The 26,198-nt window shown below is 35.6% G+C and overlaps 1 protein-coding gene across 28 annotated transcripts in view; it reads left to right on the top strand.

Moving 5' to 3' along the window:
- CAMK2D (calcium/calmodulin dependent protein kinase II delta) overlaps positions 1–26,198 on the top strand; it is a 303,590-nt gene that overhangs the window by 255,690 nt on the left and 21,702 nt on the right. For 4 of the 28 annotated variants that reach the window (XM_070452351.1, XM_070452358.1, XM_070452350.1 and 1 more), the window contains exons 10-17: positions 969–1,091; positions 1,333–1,416; positions 1,859–1,901; positions 5,200–5,237; positions 6,624–6,656; positions 9,509–9,568; positions 11,741–11,782; positions 14,218–14,266. In XM_070452351.1, coding sequence (XP_070308452.1) covers positions 969–1,091; positions 1,333–1,416; positions 1,859–1,901; positions 5,200–5,237; positions 6,624–6,656; positions 9,509–9,568; positions 11,741–11,782; positions 14,218–14,266 — 472 coding nt within the window. The remainder of the gene's footprint in view (positions 1–968; positions 1,092–1,332; positions 1,417–1,858; positions 1,902–5,199; positions 5,238–6,623; positions 6,657–9,508; positions 9,569–11,740; positions 11,783–14,217; positions 14,267–26,198) is intronic. The other 24 variants (XM_070452355.1, XM_070452365.1, XM_070452354.1 and 21 more) reach the window with 9 other exon arrangements.

Here is a 26,198-nt window from a genome sequence, read left to right as displayed (position 1 = left end):
ATTGGGAAAAGAACCTAATACCTCGTCAGAAGCCAATGGGATATACATTCTTCTTAACCCATCAAGAATAGTATTTCTACTAAATATGCTTATTAGGCGAATGTGAGGTTACATAGTTATCAACAAAAAGTTTACACAGAAATTTAAAATTACTTTATGACTATATATGGTTACTAATAAAAGTTATAAGTGTTGGTTACTTTCATGAACTTAGCTTTAATGAAATTTATGGTTAAGTAGATTAACCTTTATGAAGTGTTAAAATGAAATCCTGCGGGGCTCTTAGAGTCTCAAATTTTGTCTCACCGCTGTACTCCAAATAGCGACAGTTAATAGGTCCATTTTGGAACAGGAACTGAAGCTGTTTTATTTTCTCTGCTGTTACTGCTTATGAGATGTGGAAGTATGTAATACATCATTTTGAACCTTGGCATAGTAGCACGCTGATGTGACAACCTCTAAGCTTTATTGACTTTTGTAAAATTGCAAAGATAGTTATGAGAAAGATTGCATAAAATCGAATTTGCAGATTAAACAAAGATTTTTTTTAGAGGACTAGAAGATTCATTTTGTTTTTTCAAATTTAAAAATGTATATCACTACTTATAACATGGCAATTTACTGTACATCTTTGTCCCTTATAGTTACACACAATATCTTAATATATAGATAAATACATAGAGAGGGAATAGATGGTATATATCTACATCAGTTTGGCTACATGTGTACATATGGCTGAGTCCCTTTGCTGTCCACTTGAAACTATCACAACACTGTTAATCAGTTATCCTCCAAAATAAACCAAAAAGTTAAAAATTTTGTCTACATGTAGATATAATTTAACTTCTACAAAAAGTAAATTTATGAAGAAACACACTACTTAAGGAAATGATTAGCATATTTGGCTCTTCCATGTTCCACTGAGTGTATCTCTCTTTTAAACTGTTTATAAACTTGTATTTTTGAAGTTTCCATCACCAGAGTGGGACACCGTGACTCCTGAAGCCAAAGACCTCATCAATAAAATGCTTACTATCAACCCTGCCAAGCGTATCACAGCCTCAGAGGCACTGAAACATCCATGGATCTGTGTAAGTGACTGTTCTCCAAAGACCCCAAGAGCCAAAATAAAAGATATATTCTTTGATTTTTATTTACAAGTAGTCTTGGCAAAATCAGTCTTTCATTATTAGGAAACTCTTGTAATTGAATACTTATAAGTTCATCAATAGGTGCAGAAACCACTAATAAAAATTTGATGAAATTGAGGATACTGTTATGCTTAATATCTTTTAAATATCCTCAATTACGTTTATTTTTCTCCTCTTCCAGCAACGTTCTACTGTTGCTTCCATGATGCACAGACAGGAGACTGTAGACTGCTTGAAGAAATTCAATGCGAGAAGAAAACTAAAGGTAAGAAATTTTACTTTTGTGTGCAGAGGGAGATTTGGCAGAGTGAGAAGTGAGATTCCATATGAGGAACAGAACTATATTAGAAAGGGCTTTAAAATGTATAAGCCTCAAAACTCTTCTTCTGGATCTTGGGGGAAGTGGAATATCGCTGGAATTAAAGCTACCCTGAAGAGCTAGGATCACTGGTGATGTGATCCCTCCATTCAGTGAAAAACAGCTGTGCAAATTAGTAATCAGAACCTGGCCGCACCCACCAGGGTGGTCCCAGCATTATTATAAGAAACATAGTCCTGCTACTCTGAGGAAACCAGAAACTGAAAAGAAACAAAAATCTCCTGACTGAAAGTAAGGTTAGGAGAAGACTTGTTATCAAAAACAGTTATTTGTTAGGTTAAAGATTTGCAAAAGCAGCATTAATTTTATATTCTTATTGCTCTGACAGGGTGCCATCTTGACCACTATGCTGGCTACGAGGAATTTTTCAGGTACATGTGTTAAGAACTCTGCTCTTTCTCCTCTCCTCTCTAGTAGCTTTTTTTGGAATTTAAAATTTTTAGTGACTACATAAAACACTGTTGTTCAGGGATGGCAAAGATGTGGCATGAGTTCCTTCACACCTGTGACGGCCATGTTGGATTTGACGTGGGTGCTATCCCACAGAGGTGTTAGCTGGCCCATGACTACACTTTCCCCTTGAGCACCCAGGCAGCCTCGCCACTAGTCAGCACTGGAGCAGAGCTCAAAACCCAGCTGTCTTCCGTGCTGAAGTTGACACAGTTTGTAACTATACTCTCCCAACTTGAAGCTCAGCATTTTGAATGTAGAATTAATTGATACCTCATAAAGTAATAACTATGAATAATGTCTTTTTGTGTGTGTCTCATTCTCTCAGGGAATCCCAATAAGATTTTTAGAAGACCATTATTGAGGAACCCAGTTCTCTTAGGCCTAAGTTCTTTTGAAAGTACAGTACTGTAGTATGTTGGCATGCTATGAGAATGATTACAACTTACAAAGGTATCTAAACTTAACAATTTACAAAGAACCTACCCCACTGTAATAGACATTCTTTGAAATGATTTCCCAGCAAAAATAAGTTTGTTTAAATAATAGACTGAAAGAAGCTTAACTATTTCTTTTATTGTAGGAGTGACTCTCCAGAATTGACATAAAGTATATACTATTTCCAGAAATTGAGTTTTGAAGCCCCCCCTTCTTTGATGGGTTAGCGCAAAGGATCAGGTTTCCAAAACCTAAATTTTGGTAAAAGCTAATCAGTCTTATGTATGGGGAGGGACTGAAGCATTGAGACAGCTGCACTGGTAAAAACTTAACTGTTTAGCTATTTAGACTTGAAACCATTGTCAGACAGTTGTACCAAAAATACTACCATTTTCCTTTACTTACTGTCTATATGAGAGTGCTGTGGGGCATCCAGTGACCCAGCTATGTCTTAAGTGCTTTATTTCTGCCGCATACCTCACCTGCGTGTCGTAGTGAAGTCAGGTGATGGATGACCCGTATCATGTTTTCTAAGCTGCTCAACCAATTTCTATTTATTGTTTACCATTTTATTAGGTGGTCACCTTTAGTGCCCCGTTGTATATAATGTGATTTCATAGGTTTTTCAAGGACTTCCACTCACCTGTTAAACAACACCAGTGATGATAATGCATGAGTAATGCTGCGAATTGAGGGACTGCATTAGTCAGTTGTATGTATTTTGTCCCGTTTGTTTGGTGTAGTAAAACTTGTTACTGCTGCTGTCAAGTTACCTGTTTTATGAACAGTTGATTAATATATTTGACATTTATATGGGTGAATTCAGTGTCATCTCATTAAATATTAACTGATATATGCTATATTCAAATGAATTAATATTTCACTGTGGCCCAATAATTAGTGAATCACTAAAAAGTAGGATGGTATAGTATATACAATTAATGACAGACTAACAGGAAAAAAAAAACTTCAGAATTAAGGTTGTATATTTTGTTTCAGTTTCAAATACACTGTTAGGCATTAATTGGGCCTTTATTAATATATACACCCATGTATGGGAGCTTTTTGTTTACCTCACATTTTCCTTTCATCATCATGTAAACTAAAAACTCATGACTAATATGTGGATTTGATATCATTTCTGAATGTCTTAGCATGAAAAGCAAACTTTTTGTTTAATCCATCACTTCAAAACCGATTGAATAACATTAGACTCAGTTACACCTTGTGGTTTATATTGTGTTTTAGTTTTGAGTATTCATTGTGTTTCATTACCAAACATGCTCTTTAAAGTAATTTGTCCATGAGTATATGGTTATAAAGTTGTTTTTATTTTTTCTTTTCTCCCTTTATGTGGAATGTATTTCTTGTGAGGTAAGGTAAATAGTAACCAAAAGGGACATTTCTGCATCTCCCAGGCCAAATCGCTGCTTACCCCGAATCATTGTCTTCTCTTCGCTTGCTATTGCAGTTCTAATTATTCTGAGTTTGCTTTCTAACCTACTAACTGCCACAGGATTCACTGAATACTGCTTTTTAGCTCCAGGCACACAGTATTAGTGCTAAGGCTACTGTTTCTTACAGTCTCATTCATAATAAATTAATAGCTCTGTTGCTAAAAGCTAAATAAAATTAATATCTTTGTATCTTTAAAGTTAAAATGGTACCAATGTGATAGCAAAATAATGGCCCAAATCAAACAGATGTCAGGAAATTACATGTTCATGCAGTTCTATCATAGCTAGGTATTTCCACCTCAGATACCAAATTCTATTGTGATATATTTAAATATATATAATTAACATTAAATTGAAGCATAAATGTGTACTTTGTCCTACATATTTGTGAGTGTTCTACACTTGATCTAATTGTCATTGACAGTTATATGATCTGACTGTATATGTACCTATTCATAAGTATATTTTTTGAAAGGACAGCATTGCTTTGTAATATACTCAAGGAGTTCAGTAACAGAAGGAATGCTGAATGCTCCCTCCCAAAAAGTAAAGTCTCATAATAAACAATGTACTTTAGGAATTCTTTGAAGATTTCATTTTGTTTTCTTTCATGCCTCAATTTTGTGATTTTTAGTTTTGCAATGTAGAAGGCTTTTGGTTATGAAGCCTTTGTATTCTGATTTTGATGCATTAAAAAAATACCTTTTTTAAAAGTTCATACACTTAAGTGTGTGAAATACTTTCTCTAGGCCGATAATATACCATTTCCTTTTAAATACAGTTATTATTAATAATATTTTTATAAAAATGAAATGATTTGATTTCAAATTTGCATATTAAAAAGAATGCTATTTAGCCAGAGCAGATTTTCACGAACGAGTTTTAAACCTCTCGGAAGAGGGGCCCAGTGGCAGAACTGACATGCCACCATACGTTGGTGTGAATGAACATGTAATACAATCTGTGAGCTGATGTCTGAAGACTTGAAATCAACTTTCTGGATTACAAAAGCATAGTCCAGTTAAAGTTCCAGTATCCTTTTCGCAACTGTGAAATAAAGTCCAGTAATGTAACTGACAAAGTGTCCAATTATTTTCAATGAACTAAATAAGAATTTAGTTCTAAATTTGATGTGACAAGACCAAGAAAAGTGATACTGTATTTCAATGTCCTGTAAGCTCGCGCTCATCAGTGTGACCTTGATAATCGGGCATATGTTGGCCATAAATCAGTAAAGGTAGAAGAAAACAATAACTTGTTTTGTTGCCTGGCTGTGGGTTTCTGTTGATAACTCACTAAACTGATTTTTACCCTCATTTTGCAGCAGCCAAGAGTTTGTTGAAGAAACCAGATGGAGTAAAGGTAAGTTAAATAGGTGCTCTTAAACTCATTTCTGACTTTCAGATGCTGGATCATTTTTAAATGTTAAATATAAGTTCTAAATCATTGTAGCTCATACTTTTTATAGTTCCTTTTTATAGTACAGAATGCAGAATGAAATATAAAATAATTTAATATATAGAAATGACTAATATTTATACCAAGAAAAGCTACATCTTTTCTACTTGTTTTATATTAAATAATCATGACAAAACAATATTTTATGTGGAGTTACTTTAGAAATTGAGTATGTAAATCCTCTCTACTTTACTGTAGCCTCAAACTGTCATGGTGACCTGAAAATTCATGAAAACCAAATGTTTTTCCAAATAGTTATGTAGTGTTCTTTTAAAATTCTGGCTGCTGAATTTTATAGACTGAGAAAAACAAATCGAGTCTAGGAAATCAAAATTCAAAAGACTATTTTCTTTGCTTGGACAGTATTTCTAAAGGTCTTAATTGTTCCTGTTCTTCTGTCATAAGGTTTTGAGACAGAATAAGCATGAATATTCTGAAGAAATATTAGAACATTTTTCCAAGAAAGACAGCAGCAGAGTATTTTTACTTTCTAAAAGTTTTGGGTTTCCAAACAAAATAATACAATTTACTTTCTACTGGTGCTGGTTTTTTTCCTGTGGGAATTTACCTTTGATTGAATGTAACCTTATACATGTATTATGTTTGTTATCTTTCCAGAGTATTACCTCAATGTTTTATTTCTTTAATCTTTTTCTTTCTCTTCCAATGGCAGACGCCAACATTCCTCATGAACACTCCAACGTTCTTGGGAATTAATTAATTTTCTAACATTTGAACTTGACCCAAAGCCAAGTGGTCAGTTCATTTTGAATATAGGACACAGAATATCCTCTGTCACTTACGTTCATGCCCCGTCATTGCTTCACCACCTGCCTGTGTGTGATTTGGGAATTTCCAGAGCTATGACGATCATGCACTGGTGACTCCCATTAGGATGGCATTTACCGTTTACTAATTCCTTTCCTCAGTCTGTAATATTCTCTTCCTTCTTCTTAGTTTATTCAACATAAATTTCAGTAATGACTGTTGATGTCTGCTTTTTTCCCAGTGTTACATTGGTGGAAATGTGGTATTTTAAATTTTCCAAATGTTTTATTCGCCTGTGTTTTTCTGTGGTGTTCAGTGATGCAGAGCTCATAGTTTCTATTAAGATATTTATTTACACTACTATTCTTATATAGAAAGAAACATTTCCAAAACTTTTTTCTTCCAGTCAACTTACAGTTCTTCTTTAAAGACAAAATTATTCTGTGCTCCATGCTTTGACACTTTAAAAATTCAACCGGTCATATTTTTTTCTTTTCCTTTCTTTTTGACTGGTCAATTCAGAAAAGGAAGTCCAGTTCGAGTGTTCAGATGATGGTGAGGATTTCTGCCAGATTTCTCCTTCTGTGAAAATTCACACTTAGGAATAGATTAGTCTTGTTTACCTAAGTTCGTGTAAGTGGAGAAAGTATAGGAAAACATAGGAAAGTATACAAGTTAATGTTTATTAACTATCAAAACACAGTACCCATCTTCAATTATTTTTTTCTTTGAAATGGAATTTTTGAGATATATAAAAAGTTTACACTGTCATCCATATATTACTAAAGGGTCTTTTAGAAGACAGTGCAATTTTTTCATAAAACTGAAGAGAGACTATGACATAGTTAATGTCTGTAATTATTGTGAAAAGTGAAAAACTACTATAGGATTATCTTTAAATAGTTAATCATGATTACTAAAATAGCAGTGATTCTTAGTTCAGATAAACCATAATGCATCCACCATGGAATTCTATAAATAGCATGAAAGTGCTGTTACCATGGACCCATCCTAGTTAAGCACCTTTTGAAAAAATGTTATTAACCTCAAAACTAAATGAACTCAGCACCTGAAAAATAGGAATATCTTACCCCTGCCTCATAAGAATAACTCACTGCATTATTTAAATATTTGTCTCATTTAATTTTTTTAAATAATACTCTGCATCCATAATATAAAATAAATACATTTCACAGACAAAATTGCCAGAGCTCTTGTATATTTAAAAGGCAGCTGTGGTTGAGCCCATGCTTGATATTCAACTCTTTAAAAGGAACTACTCCTAGCCTTTTACCTAGAAATTCTCCTGTTGTTTTTAATTAATATTATAAAAACCTTCAAAAGATTTTCTACAGTCAAAAAAAACATCATTAAGCTAATCTTTAACAAAAGTTTTTAGTTGTACATTTAAACACAAGTAAAAGTGGTGGTTGAGGCACATATTCATTTAACTAACATTTGCCATGCCTGACAATAAAGGATGGCTCCTCCAGACAGAATGGCCTTCATTTGGAAGAGATGACTGTGTACGCTATGTGTGAACGCATGTGTGGGTGTGTGTATGTGTTGAGGGGTGTGCACTTGTATGGATAACTTTGTGTACATAGGTGTGCACATGGAACATTTCCAGTAAATCAAAACAGTTCTTGACAAGCACATCCTAAGGAAAAAATCAAGTCTCATATCTCAAAACAGAAAATATCTCAGTATATTCCTCTTTCATTCTTTGCAACCACTGATATAAGTTAAATGTAGTATATTAAATATACATGTGCTTTAATCGTGAGTGCTTCTGATCATTTGATAAGAAGTTAGCTGTGTTTTGCCAACACTCTTCCTAAATAGGAAATTATTCGCATGTGTATCCCTCTTCTTTTCTTATATATTCTATATCAAACTAAATACTGAATTTTGACCACTCTTTAATAAACTCCATTCTCTCTTATCTCTTTGTTTTGGCTGTTGCACAAATTTTATGTTAAATTCTGTGCACTTTTATTTAAAGAAAAAATTTAAACTATCCACAAAATGTAGATTGATGGTTTAATAGTTTTCCAGTAAAGGGCACCAAGTTTTCTCTTTTCCTGCATGTCACAGAGCACAGTGTTATAGCTTATTTAAATAGTACTGACACCAAATAATCATACATATAGGAATGACTAGAAAAGCAAAATACTACATACCCAAGTTAATTTTTTTAACCTTCTGTCCTCCTCTCCGTGTTACTTTAAATATGATCTATAGATATAAAATATTAAAAAAAGGACTCCCAGAAAGTCTAAACAATTAAATTGGTATAACTGATCATAAGTATTTATATGGTATTATTTTGTGCAGAATGTTTTTCTCTTTAAGTCCTTAAGTATATTTACACTACGATCATGGCATGTTTTTTTTTTTTAGATGATAATATGTAAAGAAAATAGATAATACAGTGCAAGAAATGAATGTTAATTTATATTTGTTTGATAACCACAATGTAAGTTGTCATGCATGAGTTCAAATGAATGTTGATTATTAGTCTTTGATTCTTTAGTACCCAAACTCAATCAAGTAATTGAAACTCAATTTCAAGTTGCCACTTGACAGCAGTCTTCTCTGTGGGCCATTACAATAATTATTGACCCCCTGAATTGTTTTCACAGCGTGGATTCCGTAGTGATAATGATCTTTCTTTAAAACCAGTTATGTTAAAGCAAGGGAATAGTATGGCCAATGTACTCTTCAACAATAGCCATAGCACTTTGACAGAATACATGGTATTTCCTCTCAAACAACTGTGAAAAATAAAGTCATTTTGCATCCAGCACATAGTAAAGAGTTCACTTTGCCCATTTATAATTGGAAGATGTATTTTTTAAAGGAGACCCAGACTTATCATTTTAAGAAATTTATTGTAAAGCCTGCGTTTCCTCAGAAGATCTAAGTTTTTCACTGGATACCTACTAAACAAAATGACGATGGCTCCCCAGAGAAAGACAGTCTATGTGTGACTTCAGGCTCAAGAATCAAATGAAAAAAGCAATTTATTCATAACAGAGAACAATTGGAAGCTGGGCTACAGAATCCAACTCGGAGAGTATGAAAATTTTATATTTATTTCATGCTCTGACACTTGATTTGAGCTCTGCTGAAGTAGCTCTTTGTCTGTCTGCTAAGGTGACTCAGCCAAGGCAGCCAAGTCCATTTTCCCACTCCACCGTCACAGATGTGGCCCTAGCCTGGGTGTGAGCATCGGAGACTAGAATTGATCATCATTCCTGTCAGTCATCACAGTGTCTTTCACATTCATCTTCAGTGGCTCTTTATTTTCATGTCTATATCTCCATGTAGACATGCCGCGTATGGAGACATTGGCTACCAAGGGGTTTAAGGCGTCTCTGTTTCTATTTTCTGCATACCTACAGATAAACAACAAAGCCAACGTGGTAACCAGCCCCAAAGAAAATATTCCTACCCCGGCGCTGGTATACCTGGACTCTTTGTAACCCTTCTTAAGTTCTTGACTGTTTTCCGTTGTTTCTCTCATTTGCTTTCACTCTATAAATATGTATTTTTTTTTTAATTTTGTTCTTGTTTTTGCTTTGTAAGATACGAAAAAAAAGTTCATTTCTTTTCTTTTTGTTAAGGTAGTTGTCCAGCAGTGTGTTTCTAACATGAGATGATCTCATTTCATTGTTGACCATTGTATGGATGATAGCTGTGGTCTCTGTAGTTAAAAGTGTTGCATGCTGCCTTAGAAATACAGTAGAATGTGCTTTGGTTCTCTTAGCTCTCCTTCTGATGATAGCTGTAGATATGCAAACCATGGTTTCTTCTCTTCATGACGCAAATGTTGACATCAAGGAGAGCTAAGAGGACTATTGCTAGACAAAAGTAAATGTAGACCTTATTCAGAATTCCCATTTCTCTCTTATCAAGACAACTCGGCTTTGTAAGACCTCAGTTTCTGAGATGAAGAGGCACTGGATAATTTAAAGCTTTTTGTTTGCTGTGTTTTAAATTAAATTATCACTGTTTCACTTTAATCCAGAGAATGAAATTGCATAGCTCCGAGCTTTGAATTATCAATGGGCATGAGTTTTGTCCGTTTCTGTCACACTATTAACGACTCAATCAGTGTAACACTGCGAGACTCTATTATGTTAAAATTCAAAGTTTGAATACTGGCAGTCAGTGTTCTTAGTTCCATAATATATCCCCCAAACTATTCCATGTTTTGACTTATGAGTTTCAGAAATGTTTTTGATTTTTTTTAACTGTCCTCTGTACTGTTAATTTCAAATGAATGGATAATGTTATGAGATTATTTCACCTAAGGTTAACCAGAAGGCTCAACCAGAAAGCATTTGAAGAAAGGACAGACTCATCAAGACTACTTACTAACAAAAAAACAGGTTGATCACACCTCTAGCCAGGGAAAGGAAGAAAGGAAGCAGTAAATATGCTTTAAAAGTACTGCAGCATAAACTGGTAGCAATGAGATGGTTGAGTGGGCAGAGTGCTTCTGATTGAAGCACATTCTCTGTGGGTTGCAGTAACGCCCAGTTGCTAAGGCATCATGTAATGAAGTACCAAGCATGCCATTGATGTATAGACACTGAATTTTTTTTTTTTACACCAGTTATATAACTATTATTTTCCACTTGGGAATATTTCTTCAATTTTCTAGTAGAAACAATAGGAAAAATAGTAGCATTTTCTTCATGGAAGAGCATGACGTCACAGACAAATCTTCCATGTATATAATCTATAAAGCAGAAATTTCTTACATATAAATTAACGTGGGATTTAACAGCAATACAGGGCTTCTCTGGTGGCTCAGATGGTAAAGAATCTACCTGCCGTGTGGGAGACCCAGTACAAGCCCTGGGTCGGGAAGATCCCCTGGAGAAGGGAATGGCTACCCACTCCAGTTTTCCTGCCTGGAGAGTTCCATGGACAGAAGAGCCTGACAGGCTATAGTCCACGGGGTCGCAAAGAGTCAGACGCGACTGAGCAACTAACAGTTTAACAGCAGTACATCTCAAATAATAATGATTAATATGATTAGTTCTAGAACCTTTTCAATGTTCCTTATAATTTCTTATGGACTTTTGAAATACGTTCTTTACAATAGCCCTTTTTAAAGTATGATCCAATGATTCTAGGTTTTCTAAGAGTATTTTTCTGTGTGTTATGACAGCATGATTGGTTCTCAGATTAATTCAGCTGAAAAATGTCTTCACAAACAATTTGAGGTTATCTCAGAGAGTTCTAATCTCCAGTGCCAGTTTTGCCAGGGACAGATACTACCAAGTTGTGAAAGAAGAAAGGAAAGCTCTGTCTGTTGTAGGACTTTGTGAAACAGCAAGTGCCTCTTTAGGTCTCCAAACTTCAAAGCCTTGTCTGTTTGCTGATCACGAATAAGGTCTTTTGCATGCCGCTGCTACGTACCAAAGCACTGTATCTTGTGGGTTCACCAGGGAGATCTTTCATCAGAGATCTTGTCAGTTGCAACCTCTGACAGCAGTTAACATCGCTTAAGCTCTTGTCACTATTTAGCTGTGTCAGCTGGCTCACTCTGCTCTGTCCCTACACTAGTTAAGAATGTACTTACCAATGCGAACTGTTTCTTTCTCTATTTTGTTCTCACTCAGGAGCCCCAAACTACTGTAATCCACAACCCTGATGGAAACAAGGTATTCAGAAAGAATCAACATCATCTTGCTTTAACAAGATTACACATCTCATCAAATACTCAAAGCAAAATTAATTCATTACCTCAAATTAGGATAGAAAATCCTTCCCTTTTCTACCTTACTTTCTCTTGGGCCTAATTTATCTGAAACTATACACATACTTCTTTCAAAACAAAAATGAATGACATCGTGAAAGAGAAATGAATGATACCATTAGTCAGGAAAAGTCCAGTAAACAAGTCTTTATGTCGAGATGACTGTGTATCTTAAGCAATTCCATCTGTTTTTCCCTCCATGCCTGTTTGTGCATTGTATCTTAAATGTATTCTGCATGAAATTTTAAAATTTCTTGCTATGTCATTCCACTGTCTTCAAAAAAAGATAAACGAGTTTATAGTTATTTGTTTAAATTTAATGTTACTTTTGAGTTTAATTTATTCTGTTGTCATAGTGTTTTGTTTTTTGTTTTCTTTTAATTCCCTGTTGTTGGTGGTGTTTTTGTTGTTTGGCACGAATTTGAGGAGAATCAGGGAGTTTCACTTCTTGTGAAGTATGTTTGTTTTTGTTGAAGTATATGCATTTCAGTAAACAGACATTTAACTCTTCATTTGGCCAAAAAGTTCTTTCACGTTTTCTGTTAAGATGGTATGGGAAAACCCAAATGAACTTTTTGGCTAATCCAAACTTTTCCTGAAAGTGTTTCCTATTCACTGTAAATTGTTTGCACAGCACATTAACTAAATTACACTACTTGTGTACACATCTGTAAGATGAAAGGAGACAGTTTCTGAATGAATTCCATCTTTTCATTTTATTACTTCTCATCCATTATTACATCTCTAAGGGAAGGAAAAAATACTTCAGATCTTTCTCAAATGTTAAGCATAGTCACTGGTTACTTTTCCTTACTACTATCAACAGTGTTAAAGTCTTAGAAAACAGTTCTGGCTTAACATTTAGTTGGTCAACATTAAAATCATTAAAGTAAAAAAAAATGAAGTGTTATATTCCTCAACATGAGATGTATTTAGAGTCACGACGCTTAAAATGGTCTAAAGTCCCTGAAAGACTCCAGATAGTCAGGAGCATCATACATAAGAACAATTATTTTCAATATCATTAGCAAGTGAAAAACCAAGCATAGCAGCTGGAGTGGACACTTCGATAATTCTAGCCATGTCATTTGTAAGCGCTGTTGCATGATGTTTCTTGCTTACATGAATTAGTTTATTTTTACAGTGCATGAGTTTACCCTCATCTTGAGTTTAAATTTGAACACTGGATCACATTAAGAAACGCATGAAGACTCTTTGCTTTGGTTCTGTGTGTGTGGAGACTCTGGATATATATTTGATTAGTCTGTCCCTTTGGAGTAAATATTATATATCATAGTTACATAAATCATTTTTGAATATTGAATCTCTAAAAGTACACTGAATGTTTGCATCATTTTCCAAAATTTGTTTTTCATCACTGACCATGTATCTATTGGTTAGAAGTTCCCAGTTTTTTTAGCAGTAGCCTTTAATCATTCTAAGTAGAAAATTGTTTCTTTCTTACGAATATTACTATATTTCTTTGCTAGAAATATTTTATTACTATGTTATTAATGAAAAAATTTATCAACCATTTTAAGGAACAGATCTTAATACTGGCAGCTACAGTGTCCATTTAAGTGTGCTTATTAATCTGCAGCTTCATTTGTAGTTTTTCTAAGAAATAGCTTTGTCTTTTCATAATGGGAGGAAGTTTCTTATCAAAAACAGCCAGTTTCTGGTTTAGAAATGAGTGGGAAAAAGTCTAATTTTCCTTGAAAGTAAATTATTCATATAATTCCATCATGCTGATCACAAACATGGAAATTCTTCTCAAAGTACTTTCAGTATATCTTAGTACTACCCTTAACTTTTTCATCAAATGACTCAATGAAATGCTTTTTCTCTCTACAAAGAAGTCAGGCTGATAAATAGCCTACAAATTTACTGCTTGATGTCATGCCTTAGACAAAGAGGGGGCTAATTGCTAATTATTTGGGAATAGAAAAAGTTCCTTTTAAGGTTCAAATTCACTAGGCTAGTATATTCAGCTCCTCATAAGTCCTTATGGAAGCACGCCTTGCCGGGCACCGTAACACAGCACATCCTTACACAGCTCTTAAAATAAGGTGCATACTTTGGCTGCTTCTACACATTGCCTCAGTTTATCATGCTTCAGGAAGTAGGCAACCAGAGTACTCCTTTTTGAAATGTTTGCAGCATTTGGCTTTTTTTTTCGGTTCAGACCACATAACAGATTTGTCCATTTGCATGTCAGCATATGCACACAGCCTGCTGAAGAATTTTGCATGATACATACATCACTCGCCAGTTTTTTTAAAAAAAGAAAAGTCAAGCTATTCATGATTTGCAACTTTAAATGTGTTTTCTTCTCAACAGGAATCAACTGAGAGTTCAAATACAACAATTGAGGATGAAGACGTGAAAGGTATGATTAAACCAGAAATAGAAAATCCCAACTCAGTTACACATACATCAGAAGACAAGTATTTATTTCAAATAACTAAGAAGTTTAGGAACTAGGCCTATTCTACAACACAAAAGTAATTTTCTTTTAATAAGTACATTATTTTAATTATATATCCTGATTTTGTCCATTTTCTTCATATTATTTTCTCTATCTTGAAACAATATATAACATGTAGTATATTCAAGAATTTTGTGATTTAAAACTAGTAATGAGTGTTTGGGATCATAATATCAAATTGTAAATATATCCATCTAAAAGGTAATACAAAAGATTTATGCCTGACTAGAAAATAACTTATATTCGAAAATGGAGTATGAGCATAACCATTTTTTCTAAACTTTCAGTGGTCTCCAGTGGGCTTCAGAAATTGGCAGCCTTTTAAACCTAGATTTTCTTGCACTTTTCTACTATAGTCTTGATCTCCATTCAGCTCACTCGCCATTCACTCCATCCTCAGGCTCTCTTCACACCATATAGGAGTCACTGACTGTGTCCTTCCTGGCGTCTTCTCCGTGCCTCTGCACACATACTAAACACACATTGGCAATTATAATTTTCTTGTTTTGGGCCTCAGGGTTGTTTTAGAAGTTAATCTTGCAGCAATTGTGTTTTTTATTTTTAAATTCATTTTTGGCTGCACTGGGTCTCTGCTGCTCCATCTGGGCTTTCTTTCGTTGTGGCGCAGGGGATGCTGCTTAGTTGCGGGGCACGGGCTGTTCATCGCAGTGGGTTTTCCCATTGCAGTGTGTGCGCTCTAGGGCGCATGGGCTCAGTAGTTGTGGAGCGTGGGCTTAGCTGTCCCACAGCATGTGGCATCTTCCCAGACCAAGGATCAACCCTGTGTTCCCTGCATTGTCAGGCAGATTCTTCCACTGCAATTTTTCTGCAATTTTATACTCATTTTTTTCAATTTACTGTATGTAACTGCAATTTCTACAGGCTGCTGTCTAAAAGTGATTCCAGAAAAAGAATGGTAAAAACAGGGATATTTAAAATAGAAGTATTAAAGGAAAAGAAGTGTAAAACACAAATTAAGAGGAATGATTCATCAGATAATTAAATATTATCTGGAAACATTATTACCTATCACCAAAAGTATCACCATAGGCTTTCATTCTTAGGTAGCATTGGTAAGATACAATTTTGAAAATTTGTTTTCATGTTGTAGAATAAAGAACCTGGAAATTCTCAGGTCAAGGAGACATATAGGCAATTTGGAAAATTAAAATGACTTTAGACCACAAGTCACCTCTGCAGACTTCTTCTTTGGTCAGACAGAACAGCTGACACTATTGAAGTGTAGTCTCTCTTTATATTACTAGCGTACTGACCTAGCTCTTCTAAAGGGAGTCAGTCATTATTTTTTACAATGGAAAGGTGGATAGCTGTATAAAGGATTTTATTTGGTAGGTCTATTCATCTCTCTCTTGCCTCTGAGCTAAAATTTGAACTGAAGTAATTTTGTGAATCATTCATGCCAGTCATATTAGATAAAAAGATTTTTTTTTAAGCAGATGTGCCAATAAGCTTTCCCAGTGATTCAGAAGCATCATCTTTATAAGTATCTTGGATTCATTAGCTTTTTCAGTCAAGCAAAATGTTTATATGACTTTTACATTATTCTCTTGAGCAAGAATCAAAAGGAAGAAATAACTTGTGCATTATCCACTGGTGAAACTGAATCTTTAAATAACTGAATCAAATTAAAATACCAAAACCTTACTATATGCAAGTCAGCCTCCAAGGAATATGTTTATTCTTAGGTGATCACAATATGTGGTCTTTCTTACCTGAATACACTCTTCTCTATGCTGCATATTAATTTAGGATGATTGCTTTTAATCTGTGAAAATGTCAATATATAAGTAGAGTCCCTGACAGTCTCACATTTATAGTGTATATTTACTTGGTGAAATGACATTATGTCAGTACTGTTCAGAAAACAGTTCTTCTCTTGAAATCACAATGATATGGGTTTCATCTTTCTTCTGGAATTTCACAAATTGAGATAGTATTTGTCTTTAGAGTTATGCTGAGTCTTCACACACCAAATGTTAGAGAAATTAAGCATAATATTGAGATCGAAAGAAATGTCCTGCTGATAACTGAGGCCAAAATGCTTTGGTTCATTTCCTTTAACTCAATGAATAAATTTAAGTTTCTGCTTCATTTTCCTAGGGTGGATGTGGCCACAGAGTCGTAGATACAACACATTAGGCTTCATTCGTGTTTTAAGACTCATACAGTAAGCCTTTTGGCAGTTAACCTTTTTAATATTGAATGACAACAGAAAACATTAAGTCTAGAAGACCCTTTGAACGATCACTCAGGCTGTCATTTTTTACTTAAGACAGGTGGTATATAAAACTGCCAAATGTTTTTAACATATTTACTATGGTGATGATATGATTGTGTAGGGATCGCTGCATTTATCAGTGCACTGTCTTTCAGGAAGACCCTAATATATTTATTCATCTGAATGACTGTACTGTTTTTCTCTTCACCTCAGAGTTTGTCATAGCTCTGAATAGCTAGGTAGGCAATGTGTTTATGGCCCAGCTCTGTTAGAACCCAAAGGTACCCATTCAATCCAAGAACTCACAGAGACGATCAATTATATAACCTGAGCAAAACGATACCCTCACTACAAGACTATATCCTGTCCACAAAATTGCATGTGTTCCAAACACACACTTTTCAGCTCTATCCTTTCTGTATACAACCTTGTTATCAGGGGGAAGCACCACGCCTTTTAACATGTTCCTCAAGACACAGTCCCATCGCACACTCCCCTGTGCAGCCGCACGCTCCATCCCTCCTGCTGGTTGTCCTGCCGAAGGTGCACCCAGACTTGCATCTTCCCGTGGTGGTGGCTGATCCTATGAACACTGTGCCAGTGTCATCACGTTTTGTCCCATCCCCAAGGACCAACCTGGCAGGGACTCTGTAAGGAAAGCGGGATGGGGGACATTAACAACACGGTGACCTGCTCGAAGGAAGAGACAAGGTGAACCTCCGACAGAGTACCATTATCTGGCCTCTTCTGGAGGAAGAAGAAAGACTAGCAGTTATCAGAGGAGGAAGAAAGCAGCAGTGCATGTAGCTTTTTTAAAAATTATTTTAACTCTCTGGGTCACTATATTACCTGAAGTGCATTTAGAGTAATAGGATCTAAGGATGTTTGAAAATTCTCATTAGTTGTCATTTTTCACACAGCCTTTTTTAAAATATGCTCTTCCATTATGGTTTATCATAGGATTCTTTTTTTTAATTGGTGTATGATTAATGGTCCTTTCCATTTGGTGGAACCTGGAAAGCCAGGATTTGGAACAGACCCATTTTCCTTCAACTCTGCTTGTGAGTTTCCGTTTAAAATGGCCTTTGGCTTTCAAGTGGCCTCAATCCATGTTGCTCTTGATCTGTATTTAGGCTATCTCAGTTTCTTCATTCACTCAGGGAGTATTTATTAAATGCCTGCTATTTGCCTGAGCTCCACCTCTCTGTGAGCTAGTTTTAGTCAAGAGCTTTCAGCAACTCAGTAAAATTACTCTTTTGTGTGCTTTACATAAATCTGTGCTATAATTTAAGCTGTTTCTTACATTTAGTTCAATAAATATCAAGAAAGCTGGAAATGTGAGGCCCAAGATATGGGCACTTCATATATAAAAGTCCCTTTATTTTCCTTTTCTTAAAAACCTTCAGCATTTAGTGATAACCACAACATGTTCCTCCCAAGCTCATGGTCATCCTAAGGGAACTTGGCATGCTCTATAGCTCTTGTTTGTAGAAAGCTTCTGGTCCTGTGTTTTCTTTCTCCAACACAACACCTTGACTTCCTAATGTTGACCTTGTGAGCAACTTCCTAATTTTGCCCTGTATTCAAAAACTATTATCTCTAATGCTGTGTCAATAAACTGAGTGTAATGGAGAGATAGTAATAGTTTAAAAACAAATGAGCATCTTCATGAAGCATAGTTATTGCCATAAAAGCACTCTGATAATAATGCACCATTATATACTTTGAAGAAGTATAGAATTTATGATGTTTTCAAAATATGATTTTTAGGTCCAAAAATACTGAAATAGTCATTGATTTTGAATGTATTTCTAGGAACTCATGAGCTAATTAATTTCCAGTGTTCTCAAACAGCTGGCATCAGCCGCCTTTCCTGAGTAAGTGGCAGCGCTGACAGCACTGCTGTCCGTGGGTGTGGCTGCACCCGAGGCCTGTGATACGGAACAGCGGCCCTTTCAGCTCTGTCCGTGTCAAGACTTACCCCTGGGTTTGTGGCCGTCGCCCTGGTGTCCCGGGCCTGTCCCTGTGTGCTCCAATGCCTCTCCACTTCCTAGCCCGCACAGCACTGTTGCTCAGAGCCAGCCACTTCTTCCTAATAGGTGTGCATCAGTTTGGTCCATCTGCTGCTCTTTCCCTAAATGCCAGAGCTGTGCGGCGCCTGTCGACATTGAGCTCCTCTGCGCCAGTAAATGCTGTCACTCACCCTGCTTCCAGCATCTCACTTCAGCTCGCCGTTCAGCAGCTGCCTGGATCTCTTGCTCCATTTCATCTTTGTTTCAGCTGTAGGCCAGTGGAGCTCTGTACTGCAAGCAGAAATGTATTGTGGTATGTGGAGACTTCAGGCTTGTTTTTCCTCTTTCCTTTTGCTGACAAGTAAGTGATGCTGCATAGAATCACAGGTAATGAAGCTGCATAGAATGTTTGCATCAGGTCCAGTTTAAGGGCACAGGAGCTGATGGCCTTATCTCTTGAGTGGGGCCTGGTATGTGATGACACCTGGATGTCATGGTATCAGCTAATCCACAGAATCACTTGACTACTGAGATTTGTGTGTGTGTCTTTTGTAAATCCGGGCATGAGCAGACAGTGTGATGACTAAATACTCAGATTCAACTGTTCAGTGCAGATCATGGCTTCTGTGTAGGCTTTCCTGGGGCAGAGGCCCTCTTGGCGCCAGTCTCCTTCCCATCCTCATGAAGCCTGTAACTCAATACTTGCTTTGCATGCATTCAGAAGAATCTGCAAATCAAGCAACTCCTGGATATTTTGTTTAAAGACTTTGGATAATTATGTTATTCCATTGGGTTGAAAGTTTCTTGGAAGACCTGTAGTGCAGTGTATGTGTGTGTTAGTTGCTCAGTTGTGACCATCTCTTTGCAACCCCATGGACTGTAGCCCGCCAGGCTCTTCTTTCCATGGGACTTCCCAGGCAAGAATACTGGAGTGGGTTGCCATTCCCTTCTCCAGGGGATCTTCCTGACCCAGGGATTGAACCTGGGTCTCCTGCATTGCAGGCAGATTCTTCACCATCTGAGCCACCAGGGAAGCCCAGAACAGTGTATCCGTAACTTCTTTTAGGTTTCTAATCCAAACTTTGATTTTTAAAAAGACGTGGTAAGAAAAATTTCTGTTTGCAAATTGTGTGTCTACCTGTTTATCTTTTATATCAGGATCAGTAACTTACAGGACTGATGCAGAATTCATTCCACTCTACCACCAATGTAAAATTACTTCATTTTCTCTTTCTTTCTTCTTTTCCACATTCCTTTTTTTTTACCCTCTGTACTCAGTCTGCTTTTTTTTCTTTACTCTTTCGCCTTCTGTGAGATTTGAATCTTAAATTTGTCAGTTATAGCCTCAGGCTTGTTGAGCCCTGCTGACAAAATAGTATGGGGTCAAAAGCTCTTGCCAACCCCAGCTTAAAATAAAGTCTGAAATCAAATCAAAATAAATGAAACCAACCAATAAAAACATGTAGCTACTACTTTTATCATTAGAAAAGCGTAAGCTCATTCTATATTAATACCTTTTCTCAGTTTAAAGTTTCTTTAAATGACTTTACTTAGCAAGTCTGTAAATATTTGTATGCACTTTCAGAAAACTCCACAGGGAAAATGTAGCATGATTTTATTAAATCCTCATAAATTCTGAAAGCATATGTTATAAGATCCCTTCCATCAGTTTTTAAATCTTGATTCAGCCATCAGATTTTTACCTTTGAATTTATTTTCAAAAGTCAATTTATTTCCAAAAGTCTACAAGCAATAAATGCTGGAGAGGGTGTGGAGAAAAGGGAACCCTCTTACACTGTTGGTGGGAATGCAAACTAGTACAGCCACTATGGAAAACAGTGTGGAGATTCCTTTAAAAACTGGAAATAGAACTGCCATATGACCCAGCAATACCACTTCTGGGCACACACACTGAGGTAACCAGATCTGAAAGAGACACGTGCACCCCAATGTTCATCGCAGCACTGTTTATAATAGCCAGGACATGGAAGCAACCTAGATGCCCATCAGCAGACGAATGGATAAGGAAGCTGTTGTACATATACACCATGGAATATTACTCAGCCATTAAAAAGAATTCATTTGAATCAGTTCTAATAAGATGGATGAAACTGGAGCCCATTATACAGAGTGAAGTAAGCCAGAAAGATAAAGACCATTACAGTATACTAACACATATATATGGGATTTAGAAAGATGGTAATGATACCCTATATGCAAAACAGAAAAAGAGACACAGATGTACAGAACAGACTTTTGGACTCTGTGGGAGAAGGCGAGGGTGGGATGTTTCGAAAGAACAGCATGTATATTATCTATAGTGAAACAGATCACCAGCCCAGGTGGAATGCATGAGACAAGTGCTCAGGGCTGGTGCACTGGGAAGACCCAGAGGGATCGGGTGGAGAGGGAGGTGGGAGGGGGGATCGGGATGGGGAATACATGTAACTCCATGGCTGATTCATGTCAATGTATGACAAAACCGACTGCAATGTTGTGAAGTAATTAGCCTCCAACTAATAAAAATAAATGAAAGAAAAAAAAAATTCAGAGTTTAAAAATATAACATTTACTATTCATAGATATTGCTTTATATGGAAATTAATAATAGGAGGTAGTCAAATCAATTTATATAATCAAAATTTTAGTGATCAATCAGTTTTAAAGATCTAATTTACATTATAATACAGCTGCATATATTAAGTGTAAACTTTTTTATGTATCTATTTTTTCCATTACCTGATAAAAATAAGCTGCTAAAGTTAACATGTACAAGTTCTCAAGTATTTTTATTACTCCCCTCTGGCTTCTTATCTTTTCAGATTATAACTTAATTACTTTATTTAACTGATATAAAAAACACCAGCAAAGATCTCACTTTTGCTGGAATTTGCCAGCATAGAATCTGGAGTCTACACTCTGTTTCTAGTTCCAGCTTTTGTGCAACTTGGGTTAAACAAGCTGCATATCTTCTCTGTGGCTCTGGTTTCCCCGGGTTACAGAATTTAGATGGTGAAATCAATAATACAGAGTTGCACTTTTTTTTTTCCTATACCACTTTAATGGTACTAGTAAGGTCCATATTTTTAAAGTATTTTCAGTTATACATTGTAAAATAATATATAGTAAAGTAATATATGTTAATAATATAAACTGTTGAGAATAATTATAGAAAGACAATTAAAGTTGAATTAAATCACTTGGCTCACAGGAATAAATCACTGCAGTTTTAGGGAATGTTATTAAAATGGGAAAAAAATTATCTACTAACCTGTATATCCAAAGTTATTATAGTACTAATGGACTGTAAAATTAGCACTTTATTAAGTTCCAGTAAGAATTATTATAAGGGTGTATTTCATGTTTTTAAAGTATGTACTATATAAAATTACTTAATATCTAAAATTATTATTTGACTTATGCATTTCTATACAGAATTTAAATCATATTTTTAACTATAAGCTTTATAATTCTGATATTATTTATTAGAATAAAATAATTACTTTAGTAAAATAATCACTTTAGAGTCCTTTGCTGAGTTTGTATTACTTGATGGACATGTCTTTGAGTAACCTCTGGGAGTTTGTGGTGGACAGGGAGGCCTGGCGTGCTGCGATTCATCGGGTCGCAGAGTTGGACACGACTGAGCGACTGAACTGAACTGAGAAATTATGTGAAAGTATATGTTTATATTTTTAGTGATTCTTCTTGTCAGTGAAATGGCCTCTTTTTTTTTTTTTTTTTTTAGTATGGATTTCCGCAAAATAGTTCCTTTGATTTTTTTCAGGATAAACTAGTTCTAAAGTGGTCAAAGAAACAAATCTTAGTCCACTTTAGTCCTATGGAATTTTTAATCCATTCCACCAGACTATAAATTCTTCAATTTCAGACCAATATATTAAATGGAGAATATTACAGGAGAAGCAGAGAAAGCATTACTGAATGAAGATGTTATAAGAGCAGACTGTCTAGAGTAAATGGTTTTTATTTATTTGTATTTTGGAATAGTTTTTTCATTATTTAATTTAGTGCAACAAATAACACCACACTTGCAGTGTAAGGTGCACTAAGAATGCACTAGCCACACTTCTTGCCCTCATGAGCAGGCCTAGAAAAGATAAAGATGATTCTGCATGATAATATATTTTCTTTGTTTTTGGCTTGTATCCAGATAACTCTGAAACAAGGAGTAATATGTTCATTGAAAAATAAGCATAAGAACATAGCTACAAATAGTCATATGTGAGGAAGTACAGAAAATTTCAGTTGCATGTAACACATGTGATTCCTAACAAAATATTTGAAAAATTTGGATTCATGCAGTTTTTTTTTAAAAAGATCATTGAACACCTACTATGTACTGGATATGACAGACTAGGCTGAGGCTAAAAGAAGGCTTACCTTTTCCCTCAAGGAGTTATCAGTCATCTAGTACATTGTTTAATGAAATCATATCTGCTAATGCATTTCCCTAATGAATGGCTGTTTTTGCATTCAAATTTTATCCTATGTTAAAGAATATTTCTTCCAAGATACATGAATAAGATGTTTGTCCTTAACGCTTAGTGAATTAGGTAGTCTGTGTTTATTTCTTTAGATATTTAATAGTGTAACATTTTTTCATTGGTCAGTGTTGTTAAATTTGCCAGTGCATCATATGAAAAGTAGCATCATATTTACTACAAAAAGACAGTTTTAGTTATAGGTATTGGGGGATTTTTTGGTGTCCTCAGTTTTGCTTTTACACACAGTTTATCATATCAGCAATTCTGTTGGCTTGGCAGTCAGTCAATCCTATTGATTTTCCTGTTTGTCAAACCAGTATACACTCTGTTCTTTTTTTTTTTCTTTAATTGACTACTGCTCACTAGATCCATTTCCATCACCCTGGTCCACAAAAGCATCAACATCATTTGCCTACATTATTGACATGACTTCTTAGCCAGCCAGCCTCTTTTGGTGTTACCTTTCTGTGGTCAGTCCACAAGACAGCAGTCAAAGAGATGCTTTTAAAGTGTGTCAGCTCATGTCTTGTTTCTGGTTTGTATTCTCTAGTGGCTACTAATGCAATTAGCATGGCTTATAGTACCCTCAGAGTCAGGACCTCTTCCAGTCATACCTCTCTTTACCATCTGACTTCACCTCTGTTATGTCTCAGGAACTCTATCCTGACTCATAGCAAGCAGGTTGCTGCCTCAGGGCCTTTGCACTTGCCGTTTCCTGCCTGATATGTCCTGATACAGATTCCATGTGCTTGCTGCCTCGTCTCTTTTTTTAGTTTCTGATCAAATGTTATACCCTCTCAGATCTTCCTAGATGACCCTAATTTTAAACTGCTACCCTCCACATCCCATGTTCTCATTCTCTTTCTCTGCTTTCCTCCTTTCCTAGATGTATCATTATCTGGCTCTTTTCCCCAACTGGGATAAAAATTTCTTCAGAGCAGAGACTTCTGACTGTTTTGTCCATATCTTTAGCCACAGTATCTAGACCAGTGTTTGTCAATGGTGGGAATAGTAAGTATTTAATTGAAGGAGGAAGGAAACATGATGGAAATCAACTATGCCATGTCCTAATAGCCACTAAAAATACTAGAATGCTCTAAAAGTTAGGATCACATCCCAACTTTTTTATTTTCATAGACTTTTGTCTACATGTTCCCTGCCTCTACCCCATAATTTAGGAACTAAAAATACAGAAAATGAAAATTGAAAAAGTAAGTCATAGGATCCTCTTTCCTGTTTGGATGGAGCAGGCATTTTGGTGTCGAATATAGTAGGTTTGAATTACAGCCCAGCCCTTTATCAGCTAAGCAATCCAGCTGCCCGTGTAAACCTCTCTGAGTCACACTGTGTACAGTGGTGATAATGATGTCTCAATACTTAACCATTTTTTACCTTCAAAAGTGGTAATTTAATATGGTTCAAACCTAACAATGATAACAATATCAAAACATGGCCATGTTGACTAGAGCAGATATTTGTTAAATGCCTGACCCATGATAGTCAACAAAATTAATTACATTATTTCTGGCCATTCTTTGCTGTGAATACATGACATAAGCACAGAAGTTCACTAGTAAGAGTCTATGAATCTAAAGGGATCTGTGTTTTTTATTGTAGCTTCAGTGTTTCTATATTGTCAGCCATTTATTTTAATAAGTGGGTAAACATCTGTAAATGTTAAGACCCACAATATAGAATCCAGCCAGTCTCTATATAGAAGCAAACATAGAAGCTGTCTAAGTACAGAAAATAAATTCACTTTGGGGTTAAAACAAAAGCCAAAAATTTTAAAAAGCTTTTATTAAGGTAACAATATTAACTTGTCATGAATTTTACACAGATTATTTTAATTCACCATTTTTTGCCTCCATGATACCATACGCTGTTGCTGCTGCTAAGTCACTTCAGTCGTGTCCGACTCTGTGTGACCCCATAGACGGCAGCCCACCAGGCTCCCCCATCCCTGGGATTCTCCACGCAAGAACACTGGAGTGGGTTGCCATTTCCTTCTCCAATGCATGAAAGCGAAAAGTGAAAGTGAAGTTGCTCAGTCGTGTCCGACTCTTCGCGACCCCATGGACTGCAGCCTACCAGGCTCCTCCGTCCTTGGGATTTTCCAGGCAAGGGTACTGGAGTGGGGTGCCATTATATAGTAGGCACTTAATAAGTTAATGAATTAATTATGAGATTTTTATATTAAGTTAATTTTTTTTAAACTCTTAAAAATTTTGAGAGACATATTTTATTTTTAATTAAACAGAAGATATTTTAAGTAAAGACTCTATCTTCCCTCATTTAAACTGTTTTATCCCTGAATCTTTTCAGGTGTTTTGAAAAATTGGCTTATTCTGAGTGTGTCTTGATTATCCCTGATGAGAATAAAAGAAAAGTATGTAGACTGATTGTTTTTGACAAAAGTAAAATGCATTTTAAAAGGAGCCTACCTATGCCAAATTACTTCTCAAGCAAACTCTCTCGAGAACTATAACATAAAATATCGCTCTTAGAGACTGATTACCCAAGTCATTGATTCCTCAGAGAGAAGCAAACCATCATGACAGAAGTTAACAACTTAAGTGTAGTGATCTATTATTTGTTGGTTCGTGAAATAATTCATTACAGGATTATTGGTGTCTTTGTTAACATCACTACATGTGGTTATTTACACTATATCTGAAGCAAAACACAGATGGCAAATGTTAGAAGAGAATTTTAGATTTATGGGCAAGTTTGAGTAATAGACAAAAACCCATCATCACTATGTGTTTTCAGATTTTGAAAGAAAGAAATTCTGCTCCAGACTGTCATTTGTTTTCAATTTGAACTTGAAAATGTTTTCAGCTGGGGAAAATAACTTGCTGTGGTGATACCTATTTTGAGTACAGAGTATTTTTACTCTCCACTTAGCCTACTTTACTGAGAATTATAGTTTTCTAACCAAATATATTATTATATAGAGTTAAGGTGAAAAAATATAAAGATATTACTAAAGAATTACCTCTGAAAAGATTAACAGTCTTCAATGACAGAAAAGATAGCTTACTTCAAAGAGACTCCTGTAATTTTTTTTAGAGATT

Source organism: Odocoileus virginianus, chromosome 21 (assembly GCF_023699985.2).
Source record: "Odocoileus virginianus isolate 20LAN1187 ecotype Illinois chromosome 21, Ovbor_1.2, whole genome shotgun sequence".
Lineage (NCBI taxonomy): Eukaryota > Metazoa > Chordata > Mammalia > Artiodactyla > Cervidae > Odocoileus > Odocoileus virginianus.
This window is presented reverse-complemented; position numbering and strand designations above follow the sequence as displayed.